Source organism: Vitis vinifera, chromosome 11 (assembly GCF_030704535.1).
Source record: "Vitis vinifera cultivar Pinot Noir 40024 chromosome 11, ASM3070453v1".
Lineage (NCBI taxonomy): Eukaryota > Viridiplantae > Streptophyta > Magnoliopsida > Vitales > Vitaceae > Vitis > Vitis vinifera.
Genome location: NC_081815.1, coordinates 18270252 through 18295928, shown reverse-complemented (window position 1 = coordinate 18295928; position 25677 = coordinate 18270252). Strand labels below are relative to the sequence as shown.

The window sequence follows — 25677 nt, the reverse complement described above, 5'->3', positions numbered from 1 at the left end:
AACAAAAGGAAACATAAACCAATTTTAAAAACAATTTTTATAAACAAGTTTCAAAAATATGATCAAATAAATCCTTAGATTTTCAAACAAACTTTTATTCTACGAGAAAGAATAATTTTTTAAAACTATTTTTGAAAACTGTTTTTCATAATTGTTTTCAAAAGCAGTTACCAAACAGACCTGAAAGATCCAAGGAATAAGGGTTATGTTTGATTCAAAATGCTGAGAAAAAGTCAAGATTTTCAAATGAAAAATTTCATGGAAGAATTACATATTTGAAAATGTTCATAAAAAACTTGAAGATTTTATTTAAAGGTTTGAAGATTTTTATTGTGCGGAAAATATATACATATTTGTCAGAAAATATACAGATTGTAGCCGATTTTATAAGTCTGATGAAAATTCCAATTTCACCCACAATATCTACCCATAACAACAACATTTCTCAAATTCTTAAACCAAAGGAATCAGAGTAAAACATCTACTACATTCCAAACAGTTTTGGTAACTTCTTCCAAGAGGAACATCATTTGAACAATCAGACCCCCTTCTGCAAATTTTCCCGGAAAACTCACCTTACAAGTGGAATCAGAAAATACTCAGCATAAAAGAGCTGCAAGAGGCAAGCAGAAGTACTCAGCTGTTGAATCATTAGACAAAAAAAAATTGTAACAACTTGCATGCAGAGCTAGTAATGGGTTGGGTTGCCCTAGGGTTGGAGAGGGTTTATGGGAGGTTCTAGGTTGAAATCCGACAAAAAAGAATCAAACCAGTTTGATCAACGACTACAAAAACAATATGAAAACAGAGCTTAAAAAGCATAAACAAATAATTGAGATATCAAAAAAGAAAGCTGGGTGGAGTTGGATTAGGTTTTGCTCGAGCAACTACAGCAACAAAATTACAAGTCAGTGTTTGAATGTGGGTAGTCTAGTGCATCAATGGGATCATATAGCGTAGAGTTCGATCAAACAAGCAAGCTGGAAGTGGCTAAATAGGTTGATCTAATAAAGGCAAAATCATGTAAGGCATCAGGTTATCTTACTAGGGCAACAATTGAATATAAGATGTAAGAACTCTTATACAGAAAGTACAAAAATTACTTTCAAAATTCTTGAATAGTTTTTAAAAAGCATTATCTTTGTGTTAGAGTTTCGGCTTTTGATAGGGGAGTTACTACTATTTTATATTTTTAAAACTACAAAAAAAAAAAAAAAAAAAGGGAAATGTATCGAATGACATTTATATTAACAACATTAGGAAGGTGTTAAACTAGAACAAAATATTTCCTGCAGGATTTACGGTCAATAAGCATGATAAAAGTTTACCTGCCATATAAACATGTAGAAGGATGTTATTGCAGCCTTGCTCTTTAGATCAACAGACTTGGCTCGGGTCCAAAGAATAGAAGCCAAAACAGCGTGTCCCAACACCTAGACCAGTGGAAAGAAAGGAGTGAATCATAATCTTGACTTCACTACAAATTTTGAATATAAAATAACACAAATATCATCGATCACATAACATCTAATCAGTTTTAGTTTGTTTCTGTGGAAACAACTACCACATGTTCTTTTAAAAATAATCTGGTCATGTATGACATCGTAAAGGAATCTGCCCTCTTTATATCCTGCATGTATTCTATGGAAGAAATATTTCTTCAACAAAAACGGCAATGGCGAGTTTCAAGAAGTTAAAACTGTCAGATGATGGCAATTTGAAAAAATAGTTTTAATTGTAAAATTATCCTAAACATTATGAACCTAAATCCTAACGGTTCGTAATTCAACATGGTATCAGAACTCTGGTTGTGATCACAGATATGTGATGGTCTGAAGCTATTATTGTCTTTGTTTCCCATGAAGGGTACGGAACCGCACATGAGGAAGGTGTTGGAACATGATATACATTGTTCACCTAAATCATAACTAAGCTTCTAGGAAAGTTGAAAAGTTGACAAATAATTAAAATTTATTTTTTTGAATCAAAACCCTTAGGGGAAGTTTCACGTAGAGAATAAAGATTACTAACTCGTACACTAAATCATGTGCAGCAGTTATTTGATCATCCTAAAATGGTAAAATATTGCTCCTGGAATGTGGTTGACTTCACAGGCAACAGTTATTTCTATAGAAACAAGCTTTGCAAAGCTAAAATCAATCAAATGCTATGTCCCAAGAAATCGAAACAAGATATACCAAAACCTAATAAGTAGCAATATATCAAATGCTACTTATTGCTATCATAGCTATTAATATTTTAACTTTACAATAACCCATTAAGATATGTTTCCTCAAATTATTTGGAGATGAACCTGAAATCACTTTAGTCTAATTGGCAAGAGAAGAGAAGCTGAGGGGGTGAACAGTTTACCGTGACGAGTTTGCTCCAAAGGCAGGAAGATGTTGCTCCAACTGAAACTGCAGCACCATAAGCCATTTGAAGTAACAAAATACAAATCCAAAACACCTGCCCAAGGTAAGCATGGCTCAGCCAAAGAAATGAATATATTAATTAAACGTTTCCTTTTATTTTTCGGTATTTTGCATTTAGTGAGCATGTATGTATTGATGACTAACCCGCTTCTGACCCAAACGTACACTAAACGACCGGATGCCGAATATCCTGTCCCCTTCAATATCAGGTATATCCTACAAACAACCAAGAGTTAAAACCGAATTGCTCCTGTTAATTCAGAAATGCAGTATCTATTGGACCAAAACCAAACAACGAAAGAATAAAAAAAAGACAAAAATAAATAAAAAGTTAAGACATTTTCTCTTTCCTTTTCGCTTCTCTATAATTAATTCTCGAAAATCATGCCAAAAAATGTTTTCTTTTGCTTTTCTAATCTCCAGTGGCATTCAAGCTTTAGGATTCATCAATTTACCAAGAAAAGGCATACTGCTCTTGTTATTTCTTAGCCCCACCTTTTTCTTTTTCTATTGGGAATAGAATTTCATACAACTTTGCTAAACATACTCCCAAAAGCAGTCAAGGAAGCTTGAAGCCTGTTTGACAATGTTTTCAAAAGTTGTTCTCAAAAATAAGTTTTTGAAAACAGTTCTTAAAACCAGTTTTCAAGAATAAAATTATATTTAATAATTCAAATGTAATAACAGTTTTCTCAGATTATTCTTTGCAAAGACACTGCACATTTATCTATCATGTAAAAGCTCCAAACTTATTCTCCATGTTTTTAACTGTTTCTTAGAACACTCTACCAAAACAACCCAAAACACTCCAATTTGTTCTAAAAAACCACCAAGTTTTAGAATAAATTCTCAAAAATCTGTCTTCAGTTAAAATTTTGTAAAACATGCTTTTTTAACTAATAAAAAACCAGTTTCCAAGCAGGGCTTTAACTTTTTGAAGAAATAATAATACTATGTGGGGACACCACTACATAAGGACGGCACATCAACAGGTCTGATTTCAGGTGGTTACGGTTCGTTCAGATGAGCACAATAGATTTCCAAACAAGCACATTCTAGGCTGTGGGAAACATGGCCTCACATTTCTCTTATCAGCAATCCACCTTGCTATTTTGTGGGATGCTCAGTAGGTAGCATTCCAGTATGGTTTTGTCTGATTTTGGTACCCTTTCCTTCACTAGCCCAAAAACACCAACCGAAACATTCCCCAACACCTCCCCTCACACCACCACCACCACCAAAGGTTCTGAGACTTTTATGCTAAGACAATATTAGCAACAAACTGATAGTTATGCCCATTTCATGTAAGAGTGGAGTCATTGATGCATAAATGTTTTATGTATTTACTAATCTGTAAACTTAAGCCCAGTTCAGAAAAGTTCACGAAACTACCCAATGCTTTTCGTAGTTAACAATGATAGCCACCCTTCCTAATAAACCTTAATTGCCCACAATTCTGAAATGAAAAACTAAATGCATTTACCTTAAACAAGGCTATAACAACTGAGAAGAAGCTCATGAATGCGGTGGCAAAAATCAGAGGCCTTGAAAAGACTGCTGGTCTTCCATACACGAAAGTCTGGAAAGTTTATGTACAGTAGTGAGGTCACAGTGTTGAACAACACCAGCTGTGCTAGTGCTATTACACAGATACCATGATTTCTAAATAAAAGTAGCATTTATTTAAGAAGAAAAGAAAAAAGACCATGTATATTATACAAGAATGAAAAATATAATGCACAAAAGAACCTGCACGTGCATATAAAATGCAATTTGAACGATCACTGCCCGAACAGCAAGGATGCACATTGCTGCGACCAGAGCAAATCTCTTCCATCTCAAGAGTGGCAACTGAAAATAACAAACTATGATTCAGAAAAGCAGAGATCCTTTTCTCCCCTTCTCTTGGTCAGAGAGTGATCCATGTATATGTCTGATATCAAAAGCCTCAAGAGCTGATGAGATTAGTTGATGTATGGATATCCATGTTCACAAACAGTTTATCCATATAACTTCTATAAGTTAAACAAGGAATATTTGGTGAAAATGGTGGCAATTTGGATCTGAGAAAAATTAGAAGATGGTTTATTCACCATGATACTAAAAAAAAGAGGCTGGTGGGGAAAAGGAGGATCACATTTGTGTCTAAGCATGTGCATGTACAAACATACAACACAGGCATGGACAGGCAGAGTGAGAGAGAGCCCACTCCATTTGAAGTTCAGTTTCAATTTATCAGGGTCTAAGAGTTGTCTCATGTATATAATGCTTAAAATGAGAGAGACAGAGACAGAGAGAGTGAGGTCAAGATCAAAGCATATTTTAGTGTTAAAACTTCTTATTCTTACATCCCTCAAAAACTTTTTGTGGTTCCACCTTTTACAAAGTTCATAATCATCTGATACCCACCTCATGCTAGTCGTGCTTGCCAAATATTAACTTGATAGGAAACTGGCAGCCATCTAATTTCTAAATATTTCATACACGCAAACACACATATAACAATTTAATGTAAGATTCTACTTGAGAGTCTATATGGATGGGACAGCGCTTTGATCTCTGATCAAGTTAATATTTGGCAAGTATAATGGGCATGAGGGAGACATTATCCAATGGTAGGTTTTGTTAAATGTGAACCCCTCAAAAAAAACATATTGGGAAGTGAAAGACCAAAATGTTTTTCAACAGGTGTAGTTACGATCAAGATTCATATACACACACAAACACAGTTTATGAGTAACAAATACTCAACTATCTTCATCCAGCCACCCGTCATGGAAATAAATAAATAAACGAATAATTATTAGCTACTATAACCAACTCACATCAATGGAATATGCAGTTCCAAGCACAAAACTAACAAAAAGAGCCCAAAATAGCGGCCATGAACCAACAATCCATCCGACCAAAAAACTCTGAAAAGAAAGAAATGAGATAATTAGCATATCCTTTTAGTCAAGATGTGATGCTCTAATTTCTAAACCATGGGAAAAATATAATTTGACTAACCAAATTAATTAGAAGAGGAACAGATTATCTAATGAATGATACATTACACTTGATCCATATTACATTTTAAAAGGTGGTCAACCAACCTATTTCCTTGAGTTTCTTTAACCCTAGGGCATTTTGGTGAATAGATATTGCAGGTCTAATGAACAAGGATAACTTAGATCCACAAAAGGATTATGTTAATCTGTTTAAAGAAAAATCCTGATTTGTTAATGGGGTCAAGTAGGTACTGAAGGGTGGAAATCAGATCTACAAATAAGATAAGGCGATAGGGAAAGCAACTTCTTTTCTCTCTTTGATTATCCTTCCACAAATCATATTAGTGTTAGTATTTTCCAGACTCATAAAAATTGGTCGAAATGCTTACATGTTAACAAAAGAAGGTAAACAAATTATTAAAATAGAAGATCAAGGAATGCAACTAGAAATCTTTTATTTTGGTAACTAACAATTGTAGCCAGAATGGCTTGAGGCATCCTCTTCTTTAGTGCTTAACAACGAGGAATATCCATGCCACTGCCATGACTGTAAAACTGAACTCAATCAACCTTTACCGGAGCTACTAAGAGGAATAATATAAAATTTTGATACCATAAAGGCAAAAGATGTGACAATTCCAACACCAGTTCCAACAGAATATTCCCCTGATGCCAATGGAAGATATGGCTTGTTAACCTGAAATAAGACAGGCACCCAACAATTACCATTACAAAGTCCAAGCAAATTCCAAGTGTACAAAGTACAAGAAGTCTGAGAAGGGCACTTGGAAAAATAGTTAAACGTGGAGCTACAAGACTTGTTGGATAATTTATCCAGAAACATATTTCTTTTATCACTTGGGTACCACAGGGCATGGTACAAATGGAGAAGCACCTTCATCAGGTAACTCATACCTAACAGTTTCCCAAACCAACAATCGCAACAACAATTTTATATGTGTGTGTGCGTGGGTGTGCCCATAAGGTCTAACAGGAGGCAGTCCCATTCTTTAAAATGATCTCACCTTGTCTATCTCTATGTCAGATATCTGATTTAAACCAACAATGTAAATATTCATTAAGAGGGCAGCTACCACTGCCTGAAAAAAATATTAGAGAGAGTCAAATTGTAACAGTCATATATAATAAGTATAAAGCAATATGTTGTTTACATTGATAAAAAAACTTGGAGCATTACCTCCAAGACCCCAGTAAAGAATAACGGAGAAAAGTCTGAAAGTTTCTCGACTGCGAGGAGGGAAACTGAGATTATGCTTAATGCCTGCTTGAAAAAAAGTCTTCAGTACTCTAAAGTTAAAAAAGGGAATTGCAAAATCAATCCAAATGAATTCGATTCACAAATAAAGTCCACACATAGAAACGGGTAAAGATTCAGAACGAATATGTAACTTTGCAGGATTTGTTTATCAAAATTGAACTTAACTGTGCCTATCACTGTGTGAGGCCGTGAAAACCTGTAGAAAGCATCTAAGGCATTTTTCACAGGTGTCAAAGTGCTCTTTGGACTAGAAGCTCCAGGCTCAGATTCAAGAGGTTGTCCAGAGGCTGCATTCACAACACACTTTGTATTCCATCTCTTGTAGAATGTGCATCCTTCCTGAATACCTCTAACATGATGCTTTGTAAGATGCTGCTGGAAGCTCACAGTATAAGATCTTCCTGCTCCATTCCTCGAAATCTGGACTGGAACATAGGAACCTATCATCCAAGAGACTGGAATGATGACAAATTGTGGCCATTGAAGACTAAAACAGAATTATAGCATAAAGAGTAAAGGGGAAACTTTGTCAGCATAGCAACCTAGGCATAATCCACGTGAACTGTAGGAATAATCTACACATAGCTCACCCACCTAGAGATTTTGTATTGCTCAATATGGAAAAGTTAAATAAAAAGATTTTTTTTTTTCAATAAGAAAATAAGAAAATATTATAAATATCAAAAAGTGAAGCTATACACCAAGGTACACAAGATGTGTACAATTGGTACTAAAAGATGTTACCTAAAAGAGAGAGAAGACAAAAAATAACTACTCTCTCCCTCAGCTAGATCTCACCCACTTTACAAAATCAATTAGAGGCATTGAGCCTTTTTCTACATACAAACCATAACACAAGATTGTTAGGGAAAGAGTGTTTTGGCACTCAAGTCCAACTAACAGCCAAACACAAAGCATCCCTGTCCAGTGTCCACTCCCCAACACACACCCACACCCACACCCACCCACCAACACAACTCAAAAGAAAAAAAAAATCACAAACTAAGCACTTGTATATTTAACTGCAAAGTACATGAGATCAACTTTAATGCCCATATATAACTTAGAATAGTTCACATTGAATTAGGGAGGGTGACGATCAGTGCAAACACACTGATGAAAGAACCCAAATGAACCAAGGCCCTGGTCACCTCCCATTAGATGCAAACAATTATAAACAGAATGGTCTGTTATACAATGAGTTTCAGAATGTCAACCCTTCATCAAAGAGAATCATCACCAAATCCAATCCTCAGCTCAACGGTTTCATTTCTCAAGGACAATTTCCTAAAACTTCTTCACTTGGGCTAATTACAGCTTCAATGAGGCATTGGTGTGGCTCAGTACTCCCTTCGTAAAAATAACACACATTTCTCTCTGGTTTTCAGAACTACTCTTGCTAAAGCCACCTTCACACCAGTTCCCAGAGATAATCTAAGACCATCAAACACAGAAACCGCTTCAGGTGGGCCACATTATACAACGACCATCAACACAGAAACCACTTCAGATGGGCCACATCATACAACTTCAACTTGACCCATTATAATTAAAACAATCATCTCTTCGCACCATTCTGGTCAAGTGGAGCTCAGTTCACTGGTCCTACATCATCTGTAAAATTCTTAAAATATTCAATCCATTTTTTCCATTAATAAAGTGTTTCCGCCAGAAAATTGTTTTTCCTTACATTTTATGTTTTTTGATATATTGTCATTGAACTTGCTGTAGTATTAAGTAGCAAGAGAAAATGTAGAGGTTTTTTTGTGGCATCGTAGCCTTATAAAGCAAGTTACAGTAATTATGGTACATAGCACATGCTACACTTCCAAAACTTCAGAACAATATAACCCCATAAACAATTTCCGAAAAAACAAATAAACAAATAAACAGATAAACAGATAGCCCAATAGCCCCATGCATAAAAAGTTAATTCGGCATTCAGCTCCTATAGTATATAGTTCAAGCAGATGTGAGCTTGCAAACTAAATCTAGAACTTCTTGTCGCTATCACTCAGTAAGGGCATTTAATTGGCAGGGGATGAAAGACAACCAAAATTTTAATTATGATAGGGAGAGGAAAAGTCATACTTGGAGAATGGCCCAGCTTGAATTTGACAGTTCTCCAGTCATCTGCACCGACAATACAATCAATAAATATGCATCAAAAAAACAAACGCATCATGCTGTCTGGTAACATAGATTTTTTTCTTTTGGTTAAGAATCTCAATGACACACCCAAGAATGCATGAATTTAGAAAATGAAAAAGTTAAAAACACTGAGTCAAGTAGCCAAGAAAAGAAGACAGAGAAAAGAAAATGGAAAACACCCAGATGGAATATACCAGCGTAGATAAAATTATTCTGTGCTTGAACTTCTTTGCCCATGAATTTTTCAATGATGAAAAATAGAGATTTGCCTCTTTTTTTTTTCTCCTAATTTGAATCATACCCAAAAATGCATAAATTCCAGAACAAGCAAAGGGGAACCCTATGAGAAATGTTCCAGCATAGAAAATACATCTATTCAAAAAATAAAAGAAATAAAAAAGGAAAAAGAATTTGAGTCATCACCAAGGTACTCGTACAATTAAACATTTCTCACTCCAGTGATAATTTGAAACCAAACCAACCCAACAGACAAATTAATGCGATTTTTTTTTTTTTTTTTTTACTTTGAAAGGAAAAAAAACATAAAGCTAAACAAACAGAGGGAGTCAGATGCCCAAGAAAGGAGAATCTGCAGATGAAAAGTGAAGTATAGGATATGTATTTTCTGTGTATGAACATTTAAAAACCAAGAATCTATGAAGAATTAAAAAGATAGCCACACTACAATCATGTACCACTTCAAATATGCAAACAAAAAGATACCCAGAATTACGAAACGAAAATCAATCATCAGCACATCGAGAGCCAGAGCAAGAGTCAAGCCCATACCACTGGAAACATAAGAGGAACAAGGTCGCGGAAAGGACCCAATAAGCATAGAATCCATGGGTCTCTTCAAAAGTGAATGCAACGGAGATTCCCACCAGTTTTCACTCTTTATAACAAGACCCAGAAAACAAAAAGTCTCTCTAATCTGGGTCCTGGCCTCCTTGGATGTATTTGTTACTAAATTATAAGACGAAGAACCCTTGGCCCCTCTTAGTGTTCGAATGGAACAAGTAAGAAAGGAAGAGCATGCGACTTGTGAAGTGGGAATACAGAGTGTGGACCACACGACTGGGCTTTTGTCCTTCTCACAGCAACTCCCCTCAGGCTCTGGACTCTCCTCATGCTTTGTACAGCAAAACCTACAAAGACCCAGACACGGATTTTTAAAATAGTTTTATGCGCTCTGGAAATTAAAAAATAATAAAAAATAAAAATATATACATATTCCACAAACAGGGTTGTGTTCAGAAAAGTTTTTTTTTTTTTAAATATTAAAAATAATTTTTGAGAATAATTTTAAAAAACCATCATTTAAAATTTTGTAAAATAAAAAAAATTAATACTAATTTAAAAAATATAAAAAAAACCTAAATTTTTTAAATCATTATTTAAAAATAATTTAAAATAAATGCATTTCTTTTATGAATCTCATAAATATATTTCTTTTATGAGTCATAAAATTACTTGTCATGTCAACAACACCATTTAATAAATGGACTTTTACTCGGTTTCTTTTACTTGTCATGTCAACAATATTATTTAATAAATGAACTTTTATCAAGGTTTTCTTTACTTGTCATGTCAATAATACCATTTAATAAATGAACTTTTACTCGAAATGTTTCTCTTCCTTTTAGATTTGTTCTTTATTAATATTATTATTATTGTGATTATTATTAGTTTCAAATTACAAAACCTAATTTGAGACCTTTTTTTTTTCTTTTCTTTAAAGACAAACATCTCATATGAAAAATCTCAACTTTTTCTACTGAAATGTTTGTTTATAAGGAAAACAAAAAATCCCAACTTTTCCCACGTGATTTTTTTTCCAAGTCTCACATCCTTAAACAAACATCTCATAGAAAAAATCTCAACTTTTTCCACTAGGAATGTTTGTTCACATCTATAAGAAAAATCTCAACTTTCTCTACAAGATGTTTGTTTGTAAAGAAAAAAAAATTCCCGACCACATGTTTGAAAAACTAATAATAATGATTTTGCCAATTTGAATCGTCAAAGGGAGTTAATGATTTTGCATTATTGTCTTTTGGTTAGGCAAAACCATTTATTTAAAACCTAAAAAATTATTCATTTTATGATGAGGTTTCAAAGCCAATGTCTAAATGGTAGGACCATTCTTGTCTCATCGTCGATAAAGCATGGGAAATCTCATTGAAGTGTTAGCATGAGAAATATCAATAAGTAGGGTCGGTTAGTAGCAAAGTGAATAAATGACCTTTTAGTAAGCGTAATCGTTAGTCCTAGATCGGGTTGATGACTAATTCAAGTTAAATGTAAGTTAATAAATATTTAATTAAAAATAGATATTTAGTTCAAGATCAATCTAATTTTTTTTATTTTTTTTCATTTTAGGTTCATTTGAATTATAAGAAAAATATAAATAAATTTATATATCTTTCTGACAAATGAAATAATATCTTATATAACTATAATTTGACTTTTTAAGTATAACAACTCAAACCTCAACTTGGGCAGACATGGGACCCATTTATGATTTAAGTCGAGCCTTATATGTTGCATTCTTTTGTTTGATGGTAGCATTGAGAAAGTATTTATTATGGGAGAATTGTGTTTTTGGCCTATCTGGGTCCAAAAATTTACATTTGGTCCATATAATTTTCATAATTAATGGAAATGATATAAGATGTTAAAAGACTAATATATCTTTCAAATTTCTATATATTACCTTTTAACGATATAAAATAGTGATGAACTAAAATATCCAATGACGTTTCACATAAGTTTTTTTTGTCTTTATTGCACCACTATTCATGCAACCATAATAATTATATTTTAATGATTTTTCATAGTTTTTTATTTTTTTTATAAATAATTGAAAATCAGCATTATTTTCTATTTTAAATTATAAATAAAGAAAAAGTATGTTCAAAAACTATTTTAAAAAATACTTTCTAAAAAAATGGTAATATGATTTATATTTTCTTTTTGAAAAAACATTTAATTAAAAAATGAAAACTATTTTAAAAATAAAAATTGAAAACCTTGTGTGGACCCCGCATTTCGGCTCATGTGTTTCACACTCGATGGCGAGCTCGATTTTTTGTTTTGAAAAATGATTTTATTTGATTAAGAAAATGACTTGGAGTCGCTACTTATTTTTGTTTTATTTTTAAAGGGTAAACAAAATAAGAAAGAAAAACCCTAAGTGTGACTCCTTATTTGGAAAAGGTGGTCTACGAAAAACCAGATCGGGTTCGGGGGTCAGGTTACTTATCGGGAAGGTACGATAAAGACCGTAACACCCTTCTAAGTCCCTAAAGTCGGGTCTCTACTGATAAAATGAAGCTGATGTGGCAATTGACGAGTAAATCAATGAATATCCTGAATGATCATGCACACATAAAAGTCGAGACATGCATAGACAACGATAAGAGGAAAATGGGTACATACCTGGGCAACGAGCCACCATGCGCTATCAATAGAGAGGGTTAGTGCACAATTTAAGAATAATCGCATATATGTTAGAGAGTAAGGTGAATCAATCATGTATGATAATCAAAGCAAACAATCAATCAATTAATCATAAAGTCACATATGTAAGGCTCCCACCAAAACCCATTTATTTTGCATGAATTAATATCACAGATTCCATTATTCCGGAATTATGAAAAAAAAACATTCATGCCTATTAAAATCAAGAGGAGCAGAAGATTGCGGGCGGAAATGGATCCGGCGAATCGCGAGTGGCCGACGAGCCAAGCTGTCCGAGGGAATCTGAATTGTCGGCTGTGGATGCTCTCCGGGTAAGCACTATCAGAGGATCCGGACATGTCTGACCGGGGAAGTTGAATCGCCTCCTCTCCCATTCGGCGTTAGGCGCCGGATGTGAAATATCCGGAGAAGGTGGAACGTCGGCCGGACAGAATTCCGGATGTGAGATATCCGGAGAACGGTTGAACGTCGGCCGGACAGAATTCTTTCCCTGATGGAATGAGTTGTGTCGCGCATCGCAAGGGGGACCGTCTACGTGTGCAAGGGAGAGAGAGCCACGCGGCATTTTTAGGGAGGATCCCATAGGTAGGCGAGAGTTTAGAGAGAGAAACAGGTTTGGTGGGTTGTATGGATATGGAGGCTTAGGTGAGTGGTTTTAATGGGTATGTGAAGGAGTGAAGGATAGCATGCACCCGTGAGACTCCATGTAAGTGAGGGAGTGGGAAGGAGAATGAATGAGAGGAAAATGGGTGTGGTGGAGGATGCTTGATTCCTGCAAGCTTGAGCGAGGAAATGGGTATGGATAATGCGAACAGTGAAGAAGGTGTAGGCATGTGGTAACCGTGTTATTCATCATGAGAACATAAAGCCTTTGCTTGGACAAGTTAAACTTTTCTCCATGCACATGGGTCATTTACAAGGGAAAAAACGAGAGCATCAAAGAGAACCAAAACAGAGCATATATGGGCAGATAATCACATTCAACCAAAACCATCTTGTGGCTCTGGATCGAACTAACAAGTTTTTTCCCTGCTCTCCGCAACTCCGCCTGGGCCTCTCCTCACAGCTTCAGTTTGCTTCTTCAAACCTCTAATGTCTCCAACCTTTTCTCTGTAGCATTGTCGTCCAAGAAAAGATCTCCTCTTTTCAAATATCTCCAGCCAAACGCTAGGAAAACTGGAATGCTCTCCTCCTCTCACTCTGCAAAATATACCCAGGCAGTTTGCTACTTTGCTTCACCCTCAAGCTAACGAATCTCTTCTCCAGAAAATGCCAAGAATAGAGGGGAAAAGTGAAGAAAAAGAAAAATAACAAAAAAAGAAGAGGAACAGAGCAATGTATAAGGGGAGATAATACCACTAAAACCAAGCTCTGCGTCACGAAGACCAAAAGAGCTTTCAAAAGAGCCTGGTGGGAGGATCTCAATGAACTTAACACACAAACACAAAATATATCCAACATGCAGCTCATACGGGAGAAAACAAAGATCAAATAAACAAAAGTCAGAAACAGGTTTGCCTCCTTAGGTAATCAAAGCAATCATCTGAATCCCAGCAAGAAACGTCAGGTGACCCTCAAAAATAAGATAAGATCAAGTAAGAGATAATCAAACCTGACTGATTCCTCTCCCACCTCTCTAAAAATATCTTTTCCCCCTTACTCCTTCCTTTTTTCTTTTTTTTTTGGTGTCCCCCTCTGCAAGCCACTCTTCTGCCCTTCTATTCACCGATCAGCAAGCATGGCTTGCCCAACCACTCTCCCTGCTGCTGCACGCCTACTGCAGCCGGCATCAAGCCCTCAACTTCCTGGCTGCCCGTCCCATCTGGCCAGGATTCATGGTCAGAGAGTTAGGGTCCCCCTCACACCTCCAAAGAATAACCAAACTCCACTCTAACAGCCCCAAAAGCTCCTCTGAATATCCTCCAACAGGTGTCTCCACCCCATTGCATTTCCAACCCACTACCTGATTCACTGACCACCCAACCAAGAAGCAGCATCTGGCTCTTTAAGAGCCTTCCACTTGGCAAGAAGTGTGACCTACAGCAAATGAAAAAAACAAGCCCCATATGGGGGTCTACACCTTGTTTAGTACTATTTTTTATATGAAAATAATAAAAAGAATTAAATTTCATTAATTGATTATCCATTTTTATTTTTTTCCATTAGTTATTTTAATAATATAAAAAAATATAGTATGTTTACAATTAAACAAAGAAATTGATCAATTATGTGTTTTTTGTGGGACTATCTTTTACATGAAAAATAATTAAATAACTAAATTATATATATTTATTACTCTTTTTAATTTTATTTTCTTTATTTATTTTTTGTCTAATAGAAAATTTTAATATATCCATAATTAACAAAGTAATAAATCAATTGTGCACATTTTAATATATTAAAATAAATTACTTTCTAATTTAAATAAATAAAATGAAATAAGTAAATAAATTTGGGGGTATATGGAATTTAACTTGCTTACAGACTCATCTTACGCACTTTATTTAATTCGCACATGATAATTCGAATACTTATCCCACAAATAATGTTTGAGATAAAATTTTGTTGTTCCATCTTCCACTATTTTTTGAAACAAACAAATGAAAACATGGTTAACCTATCTATGGTTACATATTAAGTATGGGGTATATGGAATTTGAGTCACCGTACAAAGTATTTACACTAAATGTACATGACAAATATACTAACTGTACTAGGGTGTACAAGACTATCATTTGTGAAGGATTTTAAGTGATTCTGAAAATCTTGTTTGTTTATTTCCCCTAACCAATGATAAATGACATTCCTTACACACATTGGTTAAGCATATATTCATCTCATGCACTTTATCTAACTTGTATATGGTCATTTGAATAGGTACCTCACTTATGATGATTGTAAAACAAAATTATACAACAATTTTTCTTCTTTTTTAAAACCAAACCAATGAAAACATGGTTAACCGACTTATTGTCAGATACTCATGAGATAATGTATGAAATTTGAGTTATTATACAAGGGTATTACACTGATTGTACAAGACAAATTTACTAATTGTATAAGGGTGTATAACACTACTTTTTGTTAAAGATTTCAAGTGATTTTGAAAAATTTTCCCATTATTTCCATTCAAAGATTTTTTCCCCCACTCAAATTTTCTCACTCAAGAATTGTTTGGACTTTTATTTTTAAATTTCATCATCAAAATTTTGTAATTGCATATTTTGTTTTTGTAGTTTTAGCAATGTTCTTTCTTTCCACTATTTTTTTTTAATGAAATTTTATCCAAATGAATCTATATTTAAAATTATAATCATATTTATCAAATTTTTTTACTAAGATTATCTTTAATTCTTTTAATATATTTATACTCATTTATTTAAAAAATCAAAAACTAATTTTTTTTGTAAACATGTTCTATTACCTTTCAAGTAAAAAATTAGATATGTTTGAAAGTCAATAAAAAAAATTAAATACCACTTTCAATAATTTTTAGATAAAATTTTATATAATATATTTTATTTGAAATTTAATTTCTAAAGTTTAACTAAAAAATTGTATTGACAATTTTCTTGTTGTGAGTCAAAATGTTTTGCATTAGTCTATCTAGATAAGAAAAATTATTAATATAATATTAGAACTTCATATCTTAATTTTTTTTCAATAAATTTATCTTTTTAAAAATTTTAAAATTAAAAAAATTAAAAATTAAAAAGCTAAAAGGATATATATAATAAAGTGAAGTGATAGTCAATTTTTAAAATTTTTAAAATATGGTTAATGTAGAAAATATAAAAAATAACTAAAAATAAGAGAAAACTATAAATGAAAGGGTAATATAAATTTAAAATAAAAAATGAAAATTAAACTAAAAGATAAATACAAAAAGATAAAAATATTTGGATGAAAAATCCCAAAACTTTTATCATTGCTTATAATAAGAGCAAAAAGATTCAATATCTTTAAAAATGAAAAACAAAAAAATATTATTACTTTTTATTTGACATAAAATAGAAATATAGATCGGAAGAAAAGGAAAAAAAAAGTTAGAAATGAGTAATATTTAATAGGAAATAGAAAAGGGAAAAAAATTATAAAAAAATTAAAATTCACACTCACTTATGCCTATGCAATGATTAAGGGTATTTTAGGGATTAATGAAAGACAATATCCTTCATTTTAATTTTTATACTTTGTTTGGGTCTTGGGCTTAAATATACATGATATATGGACCAAATGTTAATTTTTGGGCCCAAACGAACCCAAAATACAATTCTCCCATTTATTTATAAAGACATGGTATCTAACATATGCTTATGTCATTTTTAAGTTTTTTTTATAGTTTTGAAAAACAAAGAAAGAGTTCTCAATTTGCTACCAAATAGGCTCTATATTTTAAAGTATTTAATCAATTTAATATTTTAGAATTTTCTTATTCACCGTATTTAAATACCAAGTAAGTGTTGGGTGAACCAACATAATGACTTAAAATAATTTAATAACTTAATTTAAGTCATCAAGTAAATTAAGTATATTTATTCAAATAATTTAATTGTATGACTTAAAGTCAAAAGCAACTTTAAGTAAAAATAAAAATAATTAATTTATTTTTAAATTTATATATTCATTTTATCTTTTTATCCTTATTGTCTTAATAACCTCCATAATCTCTTTTACTATTTTACAACCTCTATTATTAGGCTTTCTGTATCTTAATTATAATTTATGAGGACAAAAAAAGTCAATTTGATTATTTAAAATAAGTTTTAAGTTAATTTTATTAAACAACAATAATATTTAAAGTAAGAATTAAGTAGTAAGTTTCAAGCCAACAACTTAAATTATGAAGTAATAAGTATTAAATTTTGCCAAATATCCCTTAACATCTTTCTTTTTTTAAATCTACATCCAAAAATCATGTTGAAAATTGTCTCAAATTTTTAATTGGAACATGTTACTTTTTATAAACCTCATGACCTAAAATATTTATATAAAATGAAGACGAGTTTATAAAGAAATATACGAGGATAAATGAAATATATTCGACAAAACACAAAGACTCATGATTCAAGATATTGATAGAAATAGTAAAAAAACATGAAATATTTTGAGGTCTAATAAAAAATGAGTGTATATATAATTAAATCACGGTTAAAATTTAATATACCTTTATGTGTTAATTATTTGATATTCATGTGTTTTTTATTACCATATTTACAATATCAAGCTTCTAATTACACAACAAATCATACAAAATTAAGCATTTTTGTTGAATTTATTTATGAAAGTAAAAATATTTATGAAAAAAAAAAGGATAATTTTCATTTGTGCCCTAAAAAATGGGTTGGAAAGACTAGTCAAGGTGTGACACCTTGGGGTCCAACACCCACATGGCCACTATGGACATTGTCGGGGTAACCAATTAAGACTCTATCTTAAGCTTATCACTTGCCCAACTACAAAGGAGAGGCCGCCGGTACAAAAGTGCTTTTCTAATTAATATGTACGTGGTCCATGGAGATTGAGGAAGGCCATCTACATTCCAAATATAACTACTCCACGTAGACATCGTTTTTTCCAATTTGAGCCCCTATGCCTTACCCAACTTCTATGTTTTGTCACATTAGACATTGACATAAGTGATTTTTTTTTTTTTTTTTTTTATGTAAATCTAAATAGAATTTATTATTAAATATTGTTTAATAGTATTAGTATTAAGTTGTTTTTTAAAGTGTTTTATTTATTAACAATTAAAAATAAATTAAGGGATTCATTATAATGATAATGGTTCACTTTTAGTATTTTTAAAAAAATTAAATATTTTATTTTTTTATTTAATTGAAAATCTTAAGAAATAAATAATAAATCAACAAAAAAAAACTAATTATTTGAACTATGAAATCAAATTATTTTTAATAAAAAAATTTTAAAAATAAAATAACACCTTAATTTAAGTGTCCAACCACCATCCTATCTACAAAGATAAGGAGGGTCCGGTGATTCAAAAGCGCTTTTGAGTTTTGAGATTTAATATGTAGGGGTCTGTGGACTGTGGAGATTGTGGAAAACGATCACTCCCCCATGTAGACGTCATTTTTCCGATTTGAGCCATGTGCCTTATCGAACTTCCATGTGCATATGTTTGGTTTTTTAGTGGAATTTTAAATAAAATTTAATATTAAATATTATTTAATAGTGTTAAGTATTAAATTATTTTTTTATGTTTTATTTTTATTAAGTATTAATAAATAAATAAACTAACGAATTCATTTTAATTATAATGATTAACTTTTATCATTTAGAAAAAATTATGGATCTGTTTAGTAATTATTTTCGAAAACAATTTTTTTGTTTATTAAAACAAAACATCAAAAAAATACGTTAACTCATAAAAAAAATATTTTTTAATTTTTTTTGTTCTTAATAACAAAAAAACAAAGTATTTTTAAAGAATGTATTTTAATTGTTTTCACTCATTTTATGAGAGTTATTTTAAAAAATAAATATAAAAATATGTAAAATGATTAAAAATAAAACACTAAATATAAAATTAATTTTTAAAATATATTTAAAATATTAAAAATAGGTTGAAAGTATTTTAGGTTTTAAATAAACTTTTGTTCTATAAAACATTTAAGAACAATTTTTAAAACTTGTTTTCAAAAACTCTATTTCAAAGCTGTTTTCGAAAACAATTATCAAACCAACTATAAATATTTGAACTTTTTTTTATTCAATTAAAAAAATTAAGAAATAAGCAATAAGTCAACAAAAAGTAAAAAAAAAAAAAAAAAAAATTGAACTATAAAAGCAAATTATTTTTAGCAAATTATTTTTTTTGAAAAAAAAACAAATAACACCTTAATTTAAATATCTAACCACTCATCCACCTACAAGATAAAAAAAAAAAAAAGTTAAATTACTTTCAAGTTGGCTTTTCAAATTTAGGAAGTGTGGGGTCCATGAAGATGGTGGGAATATTAAGAGCTTGTTTGATAACTGATTTTTGGACTTAAAAGCAAGTTTTACAAATTTTTTTTAAAAATATGACATTTTTTTTGTTTTCGTTTGTTTTCTAAGAATTATTTTTAAAAAATACTTATAAAAATATAAAAAATAATTGAAAATAAGAAGATATTATAGATAATGTTATTAAGAAACATTTGGAAACATAAAAAATATGTTGAGAATATTCCAAGTTTCCAAACAGATTTTTGTTTTAGAAAACATCCAACATCTATTTTTGAAAACTATTATGAAAGAATTGTGTGGGCCAAACAGGCCATAATTCACTCACTACTTTTCACATCAACATCTCAGTGAATGCTATTGTCCAGTTTGGGCCCAACACGTGTGAGGGCCTCCGTGTTCATATTGTTGTACAATTTAAGCCCAATGCTCACATGAAGTTTATGTGGGTCTAATTTGGGTCCACTTCTGTGTAGATCACGTTGTCCAGTCTGGGTTTAGCCATCTACATCCGTGTAGATATAGCTCTTCAGTTTGGGCCCGATGCCTCCATGGACCTTCTTGTCCAATGTGGGCCCTAGGCCCACAATAGGTCTACATTGTTTCAGTGTGGTTTCATTCCATAGTTGTTTTAAAAAATAATTATATAAATATAGAAAATCATTAAAAATAAAATTATATATAAAAATTATTTTTAAAATATATTTAAAAATATATAAAATAAGTTAAAAACATTTTAAGTTGAGATTTGTTCTGAAAAATATTAGAAAATAATTTAAATTTTTTTTTTTTTAAAACTGTTTTCGAAAACACTTCCTAAATAGAGTCTGTCTTATATAGTAGGTGGTAATTCAATTTGATAAAAGTAATTAATGTTTATTCAATATAAAATATTTTTAAAATTTAATTACCACCGATCAAGTTTGTATTAAGTAATGGTACGGTACAACTATCATTATATTTTTCGATCCAAACCCAAATTCCACCTGACCCAAGGGCTGGCTCAGCCCAGGCCCAGGGCAAAGTCCAGGTCATGCCTTCCTAAATAAGAACCAACCATCGTAGATTACTCATCCTCTGGTAAAACGTAGGTTCCAAAACCCGAACTCATAGGAGTGAATCGAGTGATGCTCTCTTGGCCTCCACCTGCTATCCATTCCCAAGCTCTCTGATGCTCTAAAAACTGCCAAAAACCCTCAAAATTTTCTCTCATTTTCTCTCTAATGGAAGGTACCCTTTTCCCAAACAGGCCTTCATTCCCAATTCCAAGGACAAAATCAACTCAACCCAACCACCCCCATGTGAAATTCAACCCTGCAACTCTTCCTCTCCCTCCCCAATCCCCATCTCCTCCTTCTCTGCCATTGGACTCTCTCCTTCAGCATCTGCTTCACTTCTCTTCACCTACCCACAAGCCCAAACCCATCAACCCACCTAAAACCAATTTGAAGAAATTCAGTGCTGTTTCAGTGTCACAGTTGGAGGGCAGTGTAGAGGAGGCTCAATCACCAGATGGGTCTGTAGAATTCTTGTCAAGGAAGGGTAAGTTTCTGCTGAATTCCATTGTGGAACACCCTTTACCTGGTTTGAATGATTTCTTTGATTCTGTGAAGTTTGAGTTGCTTGATGTTGATTTGGTTAGTCTCTTGAAGGGGTTAGATCTTTCGGGCAATTGGAAAAGAGCTGTTTTGTTGTTTAAATGGGCTATTTTGAATTTATACTCTAGAAATGAGAAGATAGATAATCAGCTTGTTGAACTGATGGTTAGGATTCTTGGGAGGGAGTCTCAGCATTCGGTTGCATTGAGGCTGCTTGATGAAATTTCTGTTGAGGAATATTCACTGGATGTCCGAGCCTGGACTACCATTCTTCATGCATATTCTCGTATTGGCAAGTATGAGAGAGCGATTACTATGTTTGAGAAAATGAGGAAGACGGGCCTATCTCCAACTCTGGTCACCTATAATGTCATGCTTGATGTTTATGGGAAGATGGGTAGGTCTTGGAATAAAATTTTAGGCCTCTTGGATGAGATGAGAAGCAATGGACTTGAGTTTGATGAGTTCACTTGCAGCACTGTGATATCTGCTTGTGGGAGAGAGGGGCTGTTGGATGAAGCCAGGAAGTTCTTTGCCAGATTGAAGTCAGAGGGTTATGTTGCGGGAACTTTTACTTACAATTCTTTGTTGCAGGTGTTTGGGAAGGCCGGGATTTACTCAGAGGCTTTGAGTATTTTGAAAGAGATGGAGAAAAATAACTGCCCACCTGACTTGGTGACTTACAATGAGCTTGTGGCAGCTTATGTAAGAGCAGGATTCCATGAGGAAGGAGCTGACTTCATAGATACAATGATCCGTAAGGGAATAATGCCAAATGCCATCACATATACTACTGTCATAAATGCCTATGGCAAAGCTGGAAAGGAGGACAAGGCCTTGAGTTTCTTCAGGCAGATGAAGGAATCGGGTTGTGTTCCTAATGTGTGTACATATAATGCCATCCTTGGTATGTTGGGGAAGAAGTCACGGTTAGAAGAGATGATAGATATGCTTTGTGATATGAGATCAAATGGATGTGCCCCTAACTCAGTTACCTGGAATACAATGCTTGCCATGTGTGGAAATAAGGGTATGCACAAGTATGTGAACCGGGTATTCCGTGAGATGAAGAGTTGTGGTTTTGAGCCTAACAGAGACACATTTAATGCTTTGATTGGTGCATATGGCCGATGTGGGTCCCAAATTGATGTCGTCAAAATGTATGAGGAAATGATTAAAGCTGGGTTTACTCCATGTGTTACAACTTACAATGCACTTCTGAATGCACTTGCTCGGCGAGGGGATTGGGAAGCAGCAGAGTCTGTGATTCTAGACATGAAGAGCAAGGGATTTAAGCCTAATGAAACCTCATACTCATTGATGCTCAATTGTTATGCAAAGGGAGGGAACGGGAGGGGAATAGAGAAGATTGAGGAAGAAATTTATAATGGACATATTTTTCCCAGCTGGATACTTTTGAGAACCCTAGTTCTTGCAAACTTCAAGCGTAGAGCACTGATGGGCATGGAGAGAGCATTTCAAGAATTTTGCAAGCATGGATACAAACCTGATTTGGTTTTGTTTAACTCAATGCTTTCGATTTTTGCCAAGAACAAGATGTATGATCGTGCCCATGAGATGCTGCGGTTGATACGTGAGAGTGGATTGCAGCCTGATCTAGTCACATACAATAGCTTGATGGACATGTATGCCAGAGGGGGAGAGTGTTGGAAAGGAGAAGAAATCCTCAAAGGGATACAAAAATCTGGCGGAAAACCGGACCTTGTTTCTTATAACACTGTAATCAAAGGATTTTGTAGGCAAGGGCTCATGCAGGAGGCAATAAGAACTCTCTCAGAGATGACAATTAGTGGGATCCGACCTTGTATAGTCACTTACAATACTTTTGTAGCAGGCTATTCAGGGAAAGGAATGTTTAGTGAAGTTGAAGAGGTGATCAGTTATATGATTCAGCATGATTGCAGACCCAATGAGCTAACCTATAAGATTGTGGTGGATGGTTATTGTAAAGGCAAAAAATACAAAGAAGCTATGGATTTTGTGTCAAATATTACAGAGATGGATAAGTCCTTCGATGATCAATCATTGCGAAGGCTCACTTTCCGTATTAGGGAGCATATGGAATTATGATTTTGTAAATTATCTCTTTTGGATATTCATCGTTAGTTGCTTGGGCTTTTTGGGCACATATCACTGTCAAAAAATTGTTTTAGCACTCACTGATTCATTTGTAATTTTCTCAGGTGAGTCTCCAATTCCTAAAGATATTATATGAATTTTGATCACAAGAAAAGATATGGGCACACATTTTATTGATGTTGTTACTTCATCAAGGTTCAGATTCTTCTACAGTGATATTTCAGCATGAATGTTAGCTTTGAACTTAAGATAGCTGAACAGAAAACAACAACAAATCTATTTTTTCTTGCTGTTACATTTGACTTCTAACAGTTTGTAATCTTAAGGTTACTCCAAAGGTTCCTGAAATGGATTTCAGCAATTGTTGCAGCAGCAGCAGGAGTTTCCCATGTTTTTGAACATATGCAATTGCTTGTTAGATTGTTTTTTGTTTCAAAATATTGTCAATGATGTGATAAACAAGATAGGAGTTGAATCATGTAGAAGGGTTCAAGTATCCAGGATTACATATTCCTTTGAAAATGCTAAGCTCTTATATATATTAAAGCAGGTTGTATCTACACTCAGCTTATGCAGCTGCTTCCATCCTTCTACCTCCTGGCTTCTCTTCTTTTGTATGCTTGTGTTGTTACTTAGAAAGTTATGATTTGGGCTCTCCATTGAAGAATGCCTGAGAAATCTTCGAACAGGATGAAAAACGGACACAAAACTCTGCTACTCAAGCCTCAAGGGTGCTATAATTTTTTTTTTTTTTTTGATAAGCAAACGAATATATTAAAGAAGGCAAGAAGCCGTGAAGCATACAAGAAGTATACGAGGCTACAAACCCCTTAAACAAAAAACGAAACAACCCAACCCCTACTTGGAGGCTAGCCACTCCAAGAAAACTATTAGGGAATTCGACTCCATATCAATGTACACTTTAGCCCAACCCCAAAAATTATACACAAACGAAGTTTTTAACTTCTGAAAAGCTAACACACCCCCTTTAAAAGCTAGCTTATTCCTCTCCTTCCATATTGTCCAAAAAATGAAAAGTGGGATGGATTTCCACACTTTTTTCCTTTTTCTTCCCACAAAAGAGCCTTTCCAACTACTAAGAACCTCCTTTATAGAATTTGGAAATACCCACTGTACACCACACAACGCAAGAATGATATCCCACAATCCTTTTGCCACCGTACAATGAATTAAGATATGATTGATAGTTTCCTCTTCACATCCACACAAGAAACACCGGTTAGGGAATTGCCACCCTCTTCTCTGCAGCCTATCCAAAGTAAGAACCTTCCCCCAAGTAGCTTCCCAAGCAAAAAAAGCAATTTTTGTTGGAACTTTGTCCACCCAAACATTGCTATGAGGGAAGTCCACTCCTTCAGCATTAGCCAACACCCTATACGCTTTCTTGACTTTAAACAGCCCGTCTGCTCCTTCCCTCCAAAGAACCGAGTCTTCCTCCACAGTTACTCTATAATTCCTCAACTCAACTAAAAGATTGCCTACCAACCCCAACTCCCAATCATTGAAGTCTCTTAACAGCCTTAAATTCCACCCTCCTTGACCTAGATTCTGATCCCAATAATCCTCCACTGTGACGTTCCTTTGGGCAGCCATGGAAAAGAGGTCCGGGAAGCCTTGGGACAGCACATTGTTTCCACACCAAGGGTCAATCCAAAACCTTATTTTATTGCCTTTTCCCACCTTGAACACCATGTTTTCCCAACACCAAGCAAACTCCTTCAAGATTTCCTTCCAAACTCCAACTCCAAACACCCCATTTGCCTTCCTTGTCCTCCACCCAAACTCCTCTTGCCCATACTTAGCCTCAAACACTTTTTTCCAAAGCTCCTCCTTAGCACGCGCAAACCTCCAAATTCATTTGCCTAGAAGAGTTTTGTTCAACCAAATTAACTTTCTTAACCCCAACCCTCCCTTTTCTTTATCCGCACACACCACCTCTCATTTGATTAGGTGAGCCTTGTTCCCCCCATTGGCTCCCCCCCACAAAAAGTTTCTTTGAAGCTTTTCAAGCCTTCTTGCCACTGATTTAGGCATACAGAAAAATGACATTTGATACAAAGGAATGCTGGTCAGCGTGTTCTTTATAAGAGTAATTCTCCCTTCTTTGGACATAAATTGTCGCTTCCAAAGAGCTAGCCTCTTCCTCATTTTCTCCTCCACCCCATCCCAAACGGAGGAAGCCCTATTAGGCGCCCCGAGGGGTAGCCCCAAATAAACAGTGGGCAGCTGTCCCACCCTACACCCAATTTCAGCAGCCATTTCAAGCACCCCTTCCACCTCCCCTACCGGAATGACCATGCTTTTGTCCAAATTAATCTTTAAACCTGAAGCAGCTTCAAACCAAAAAAGAATCCAGCTCAAATACAACAAGGACTCTTTTTTTGCCTCACAAAAAACAATTGTATCATTCGCAAACAGAAGATGAGATATATTGACGGCCTGCCCTCTACCTTTCCATATCCTACAACCATAGATGAACCCCCCTTCAAAGGCCCTCGTGATTAGCGCACTTAGAACTTCCATTCCCATGACAAATAAGTAGGGGGAAATGGGGTCCCCTTGCCTAAGCCCTTTAGAACTTGAGAAGAACCCAGCTGGAACCCCATTCACCAGCATTGAATATTTGACAGTGGAGATATAGCTCCACATCC

General features: G+C 33.9%; 2 protein-coding genes across 6 annotated transcripts; one reads left to right on the top strand and one right to left on the bottom strand.

Moving 5' to 3' along the window:
- Window positions 1–284: 284 nt before the first annotated feature.
- On the bottom strand, window positions 285–10002 carry HGGT (homogentisate geranylgeranyl transferase). 5 transcript variants are annotated; one of them, XR_009466859.1, is made up of 14 exons: window positions 9579–9997; window positions 8796–8837; window positions 6870–7144; window positions 6624–6707; window positions 6451–6525; window positions 6039–6122; window positions 5261–5350; window positions 4185–4286; window positions 3919–4014; window positions 2580–2651; window positions 2374–2469; window positions 1329–1433; window positions 492–613; window positions 285–443 (listed from the first exon to the last, which is right to left on the bottom strand). XR_009466859.1 is itself a non-coding variant. In XM_059740487.1 (13 exons), the coding sequence occupies exons 1-13, from the start codon at window positions 9700–9702 to the stop codon at window positions 572–574; spliced, it is 1206 nt and encodes a 401-aa protein (XP_059596470.1). In that variant the 5' UTR covers window positions 9703–10002; the 3' UTR covers window positions 285–571.
- Window positions 10003–20385: 10383 nt separating this feature from the next.
- On the top strand, window positions 20386–23182 carry LOC100253054 (pentatricopeptide repeat-containing protein At2g18940, chloroplastic). Its single transcript, XM_002267227.4, has one exon. It carries the CDS (start codon window positions 20531–20533, stop codon window positions 22994–22996), a length of 2466 nt encoding a protein of 821 aa, XP_002267263.1. The 5' UTR covers window positions 20386–20530; the 3' UTR covers window positions 22997–23182.
- The last annotated feature ends 2495 nt before the right edge of the window (window positions 23183–25677 follow it).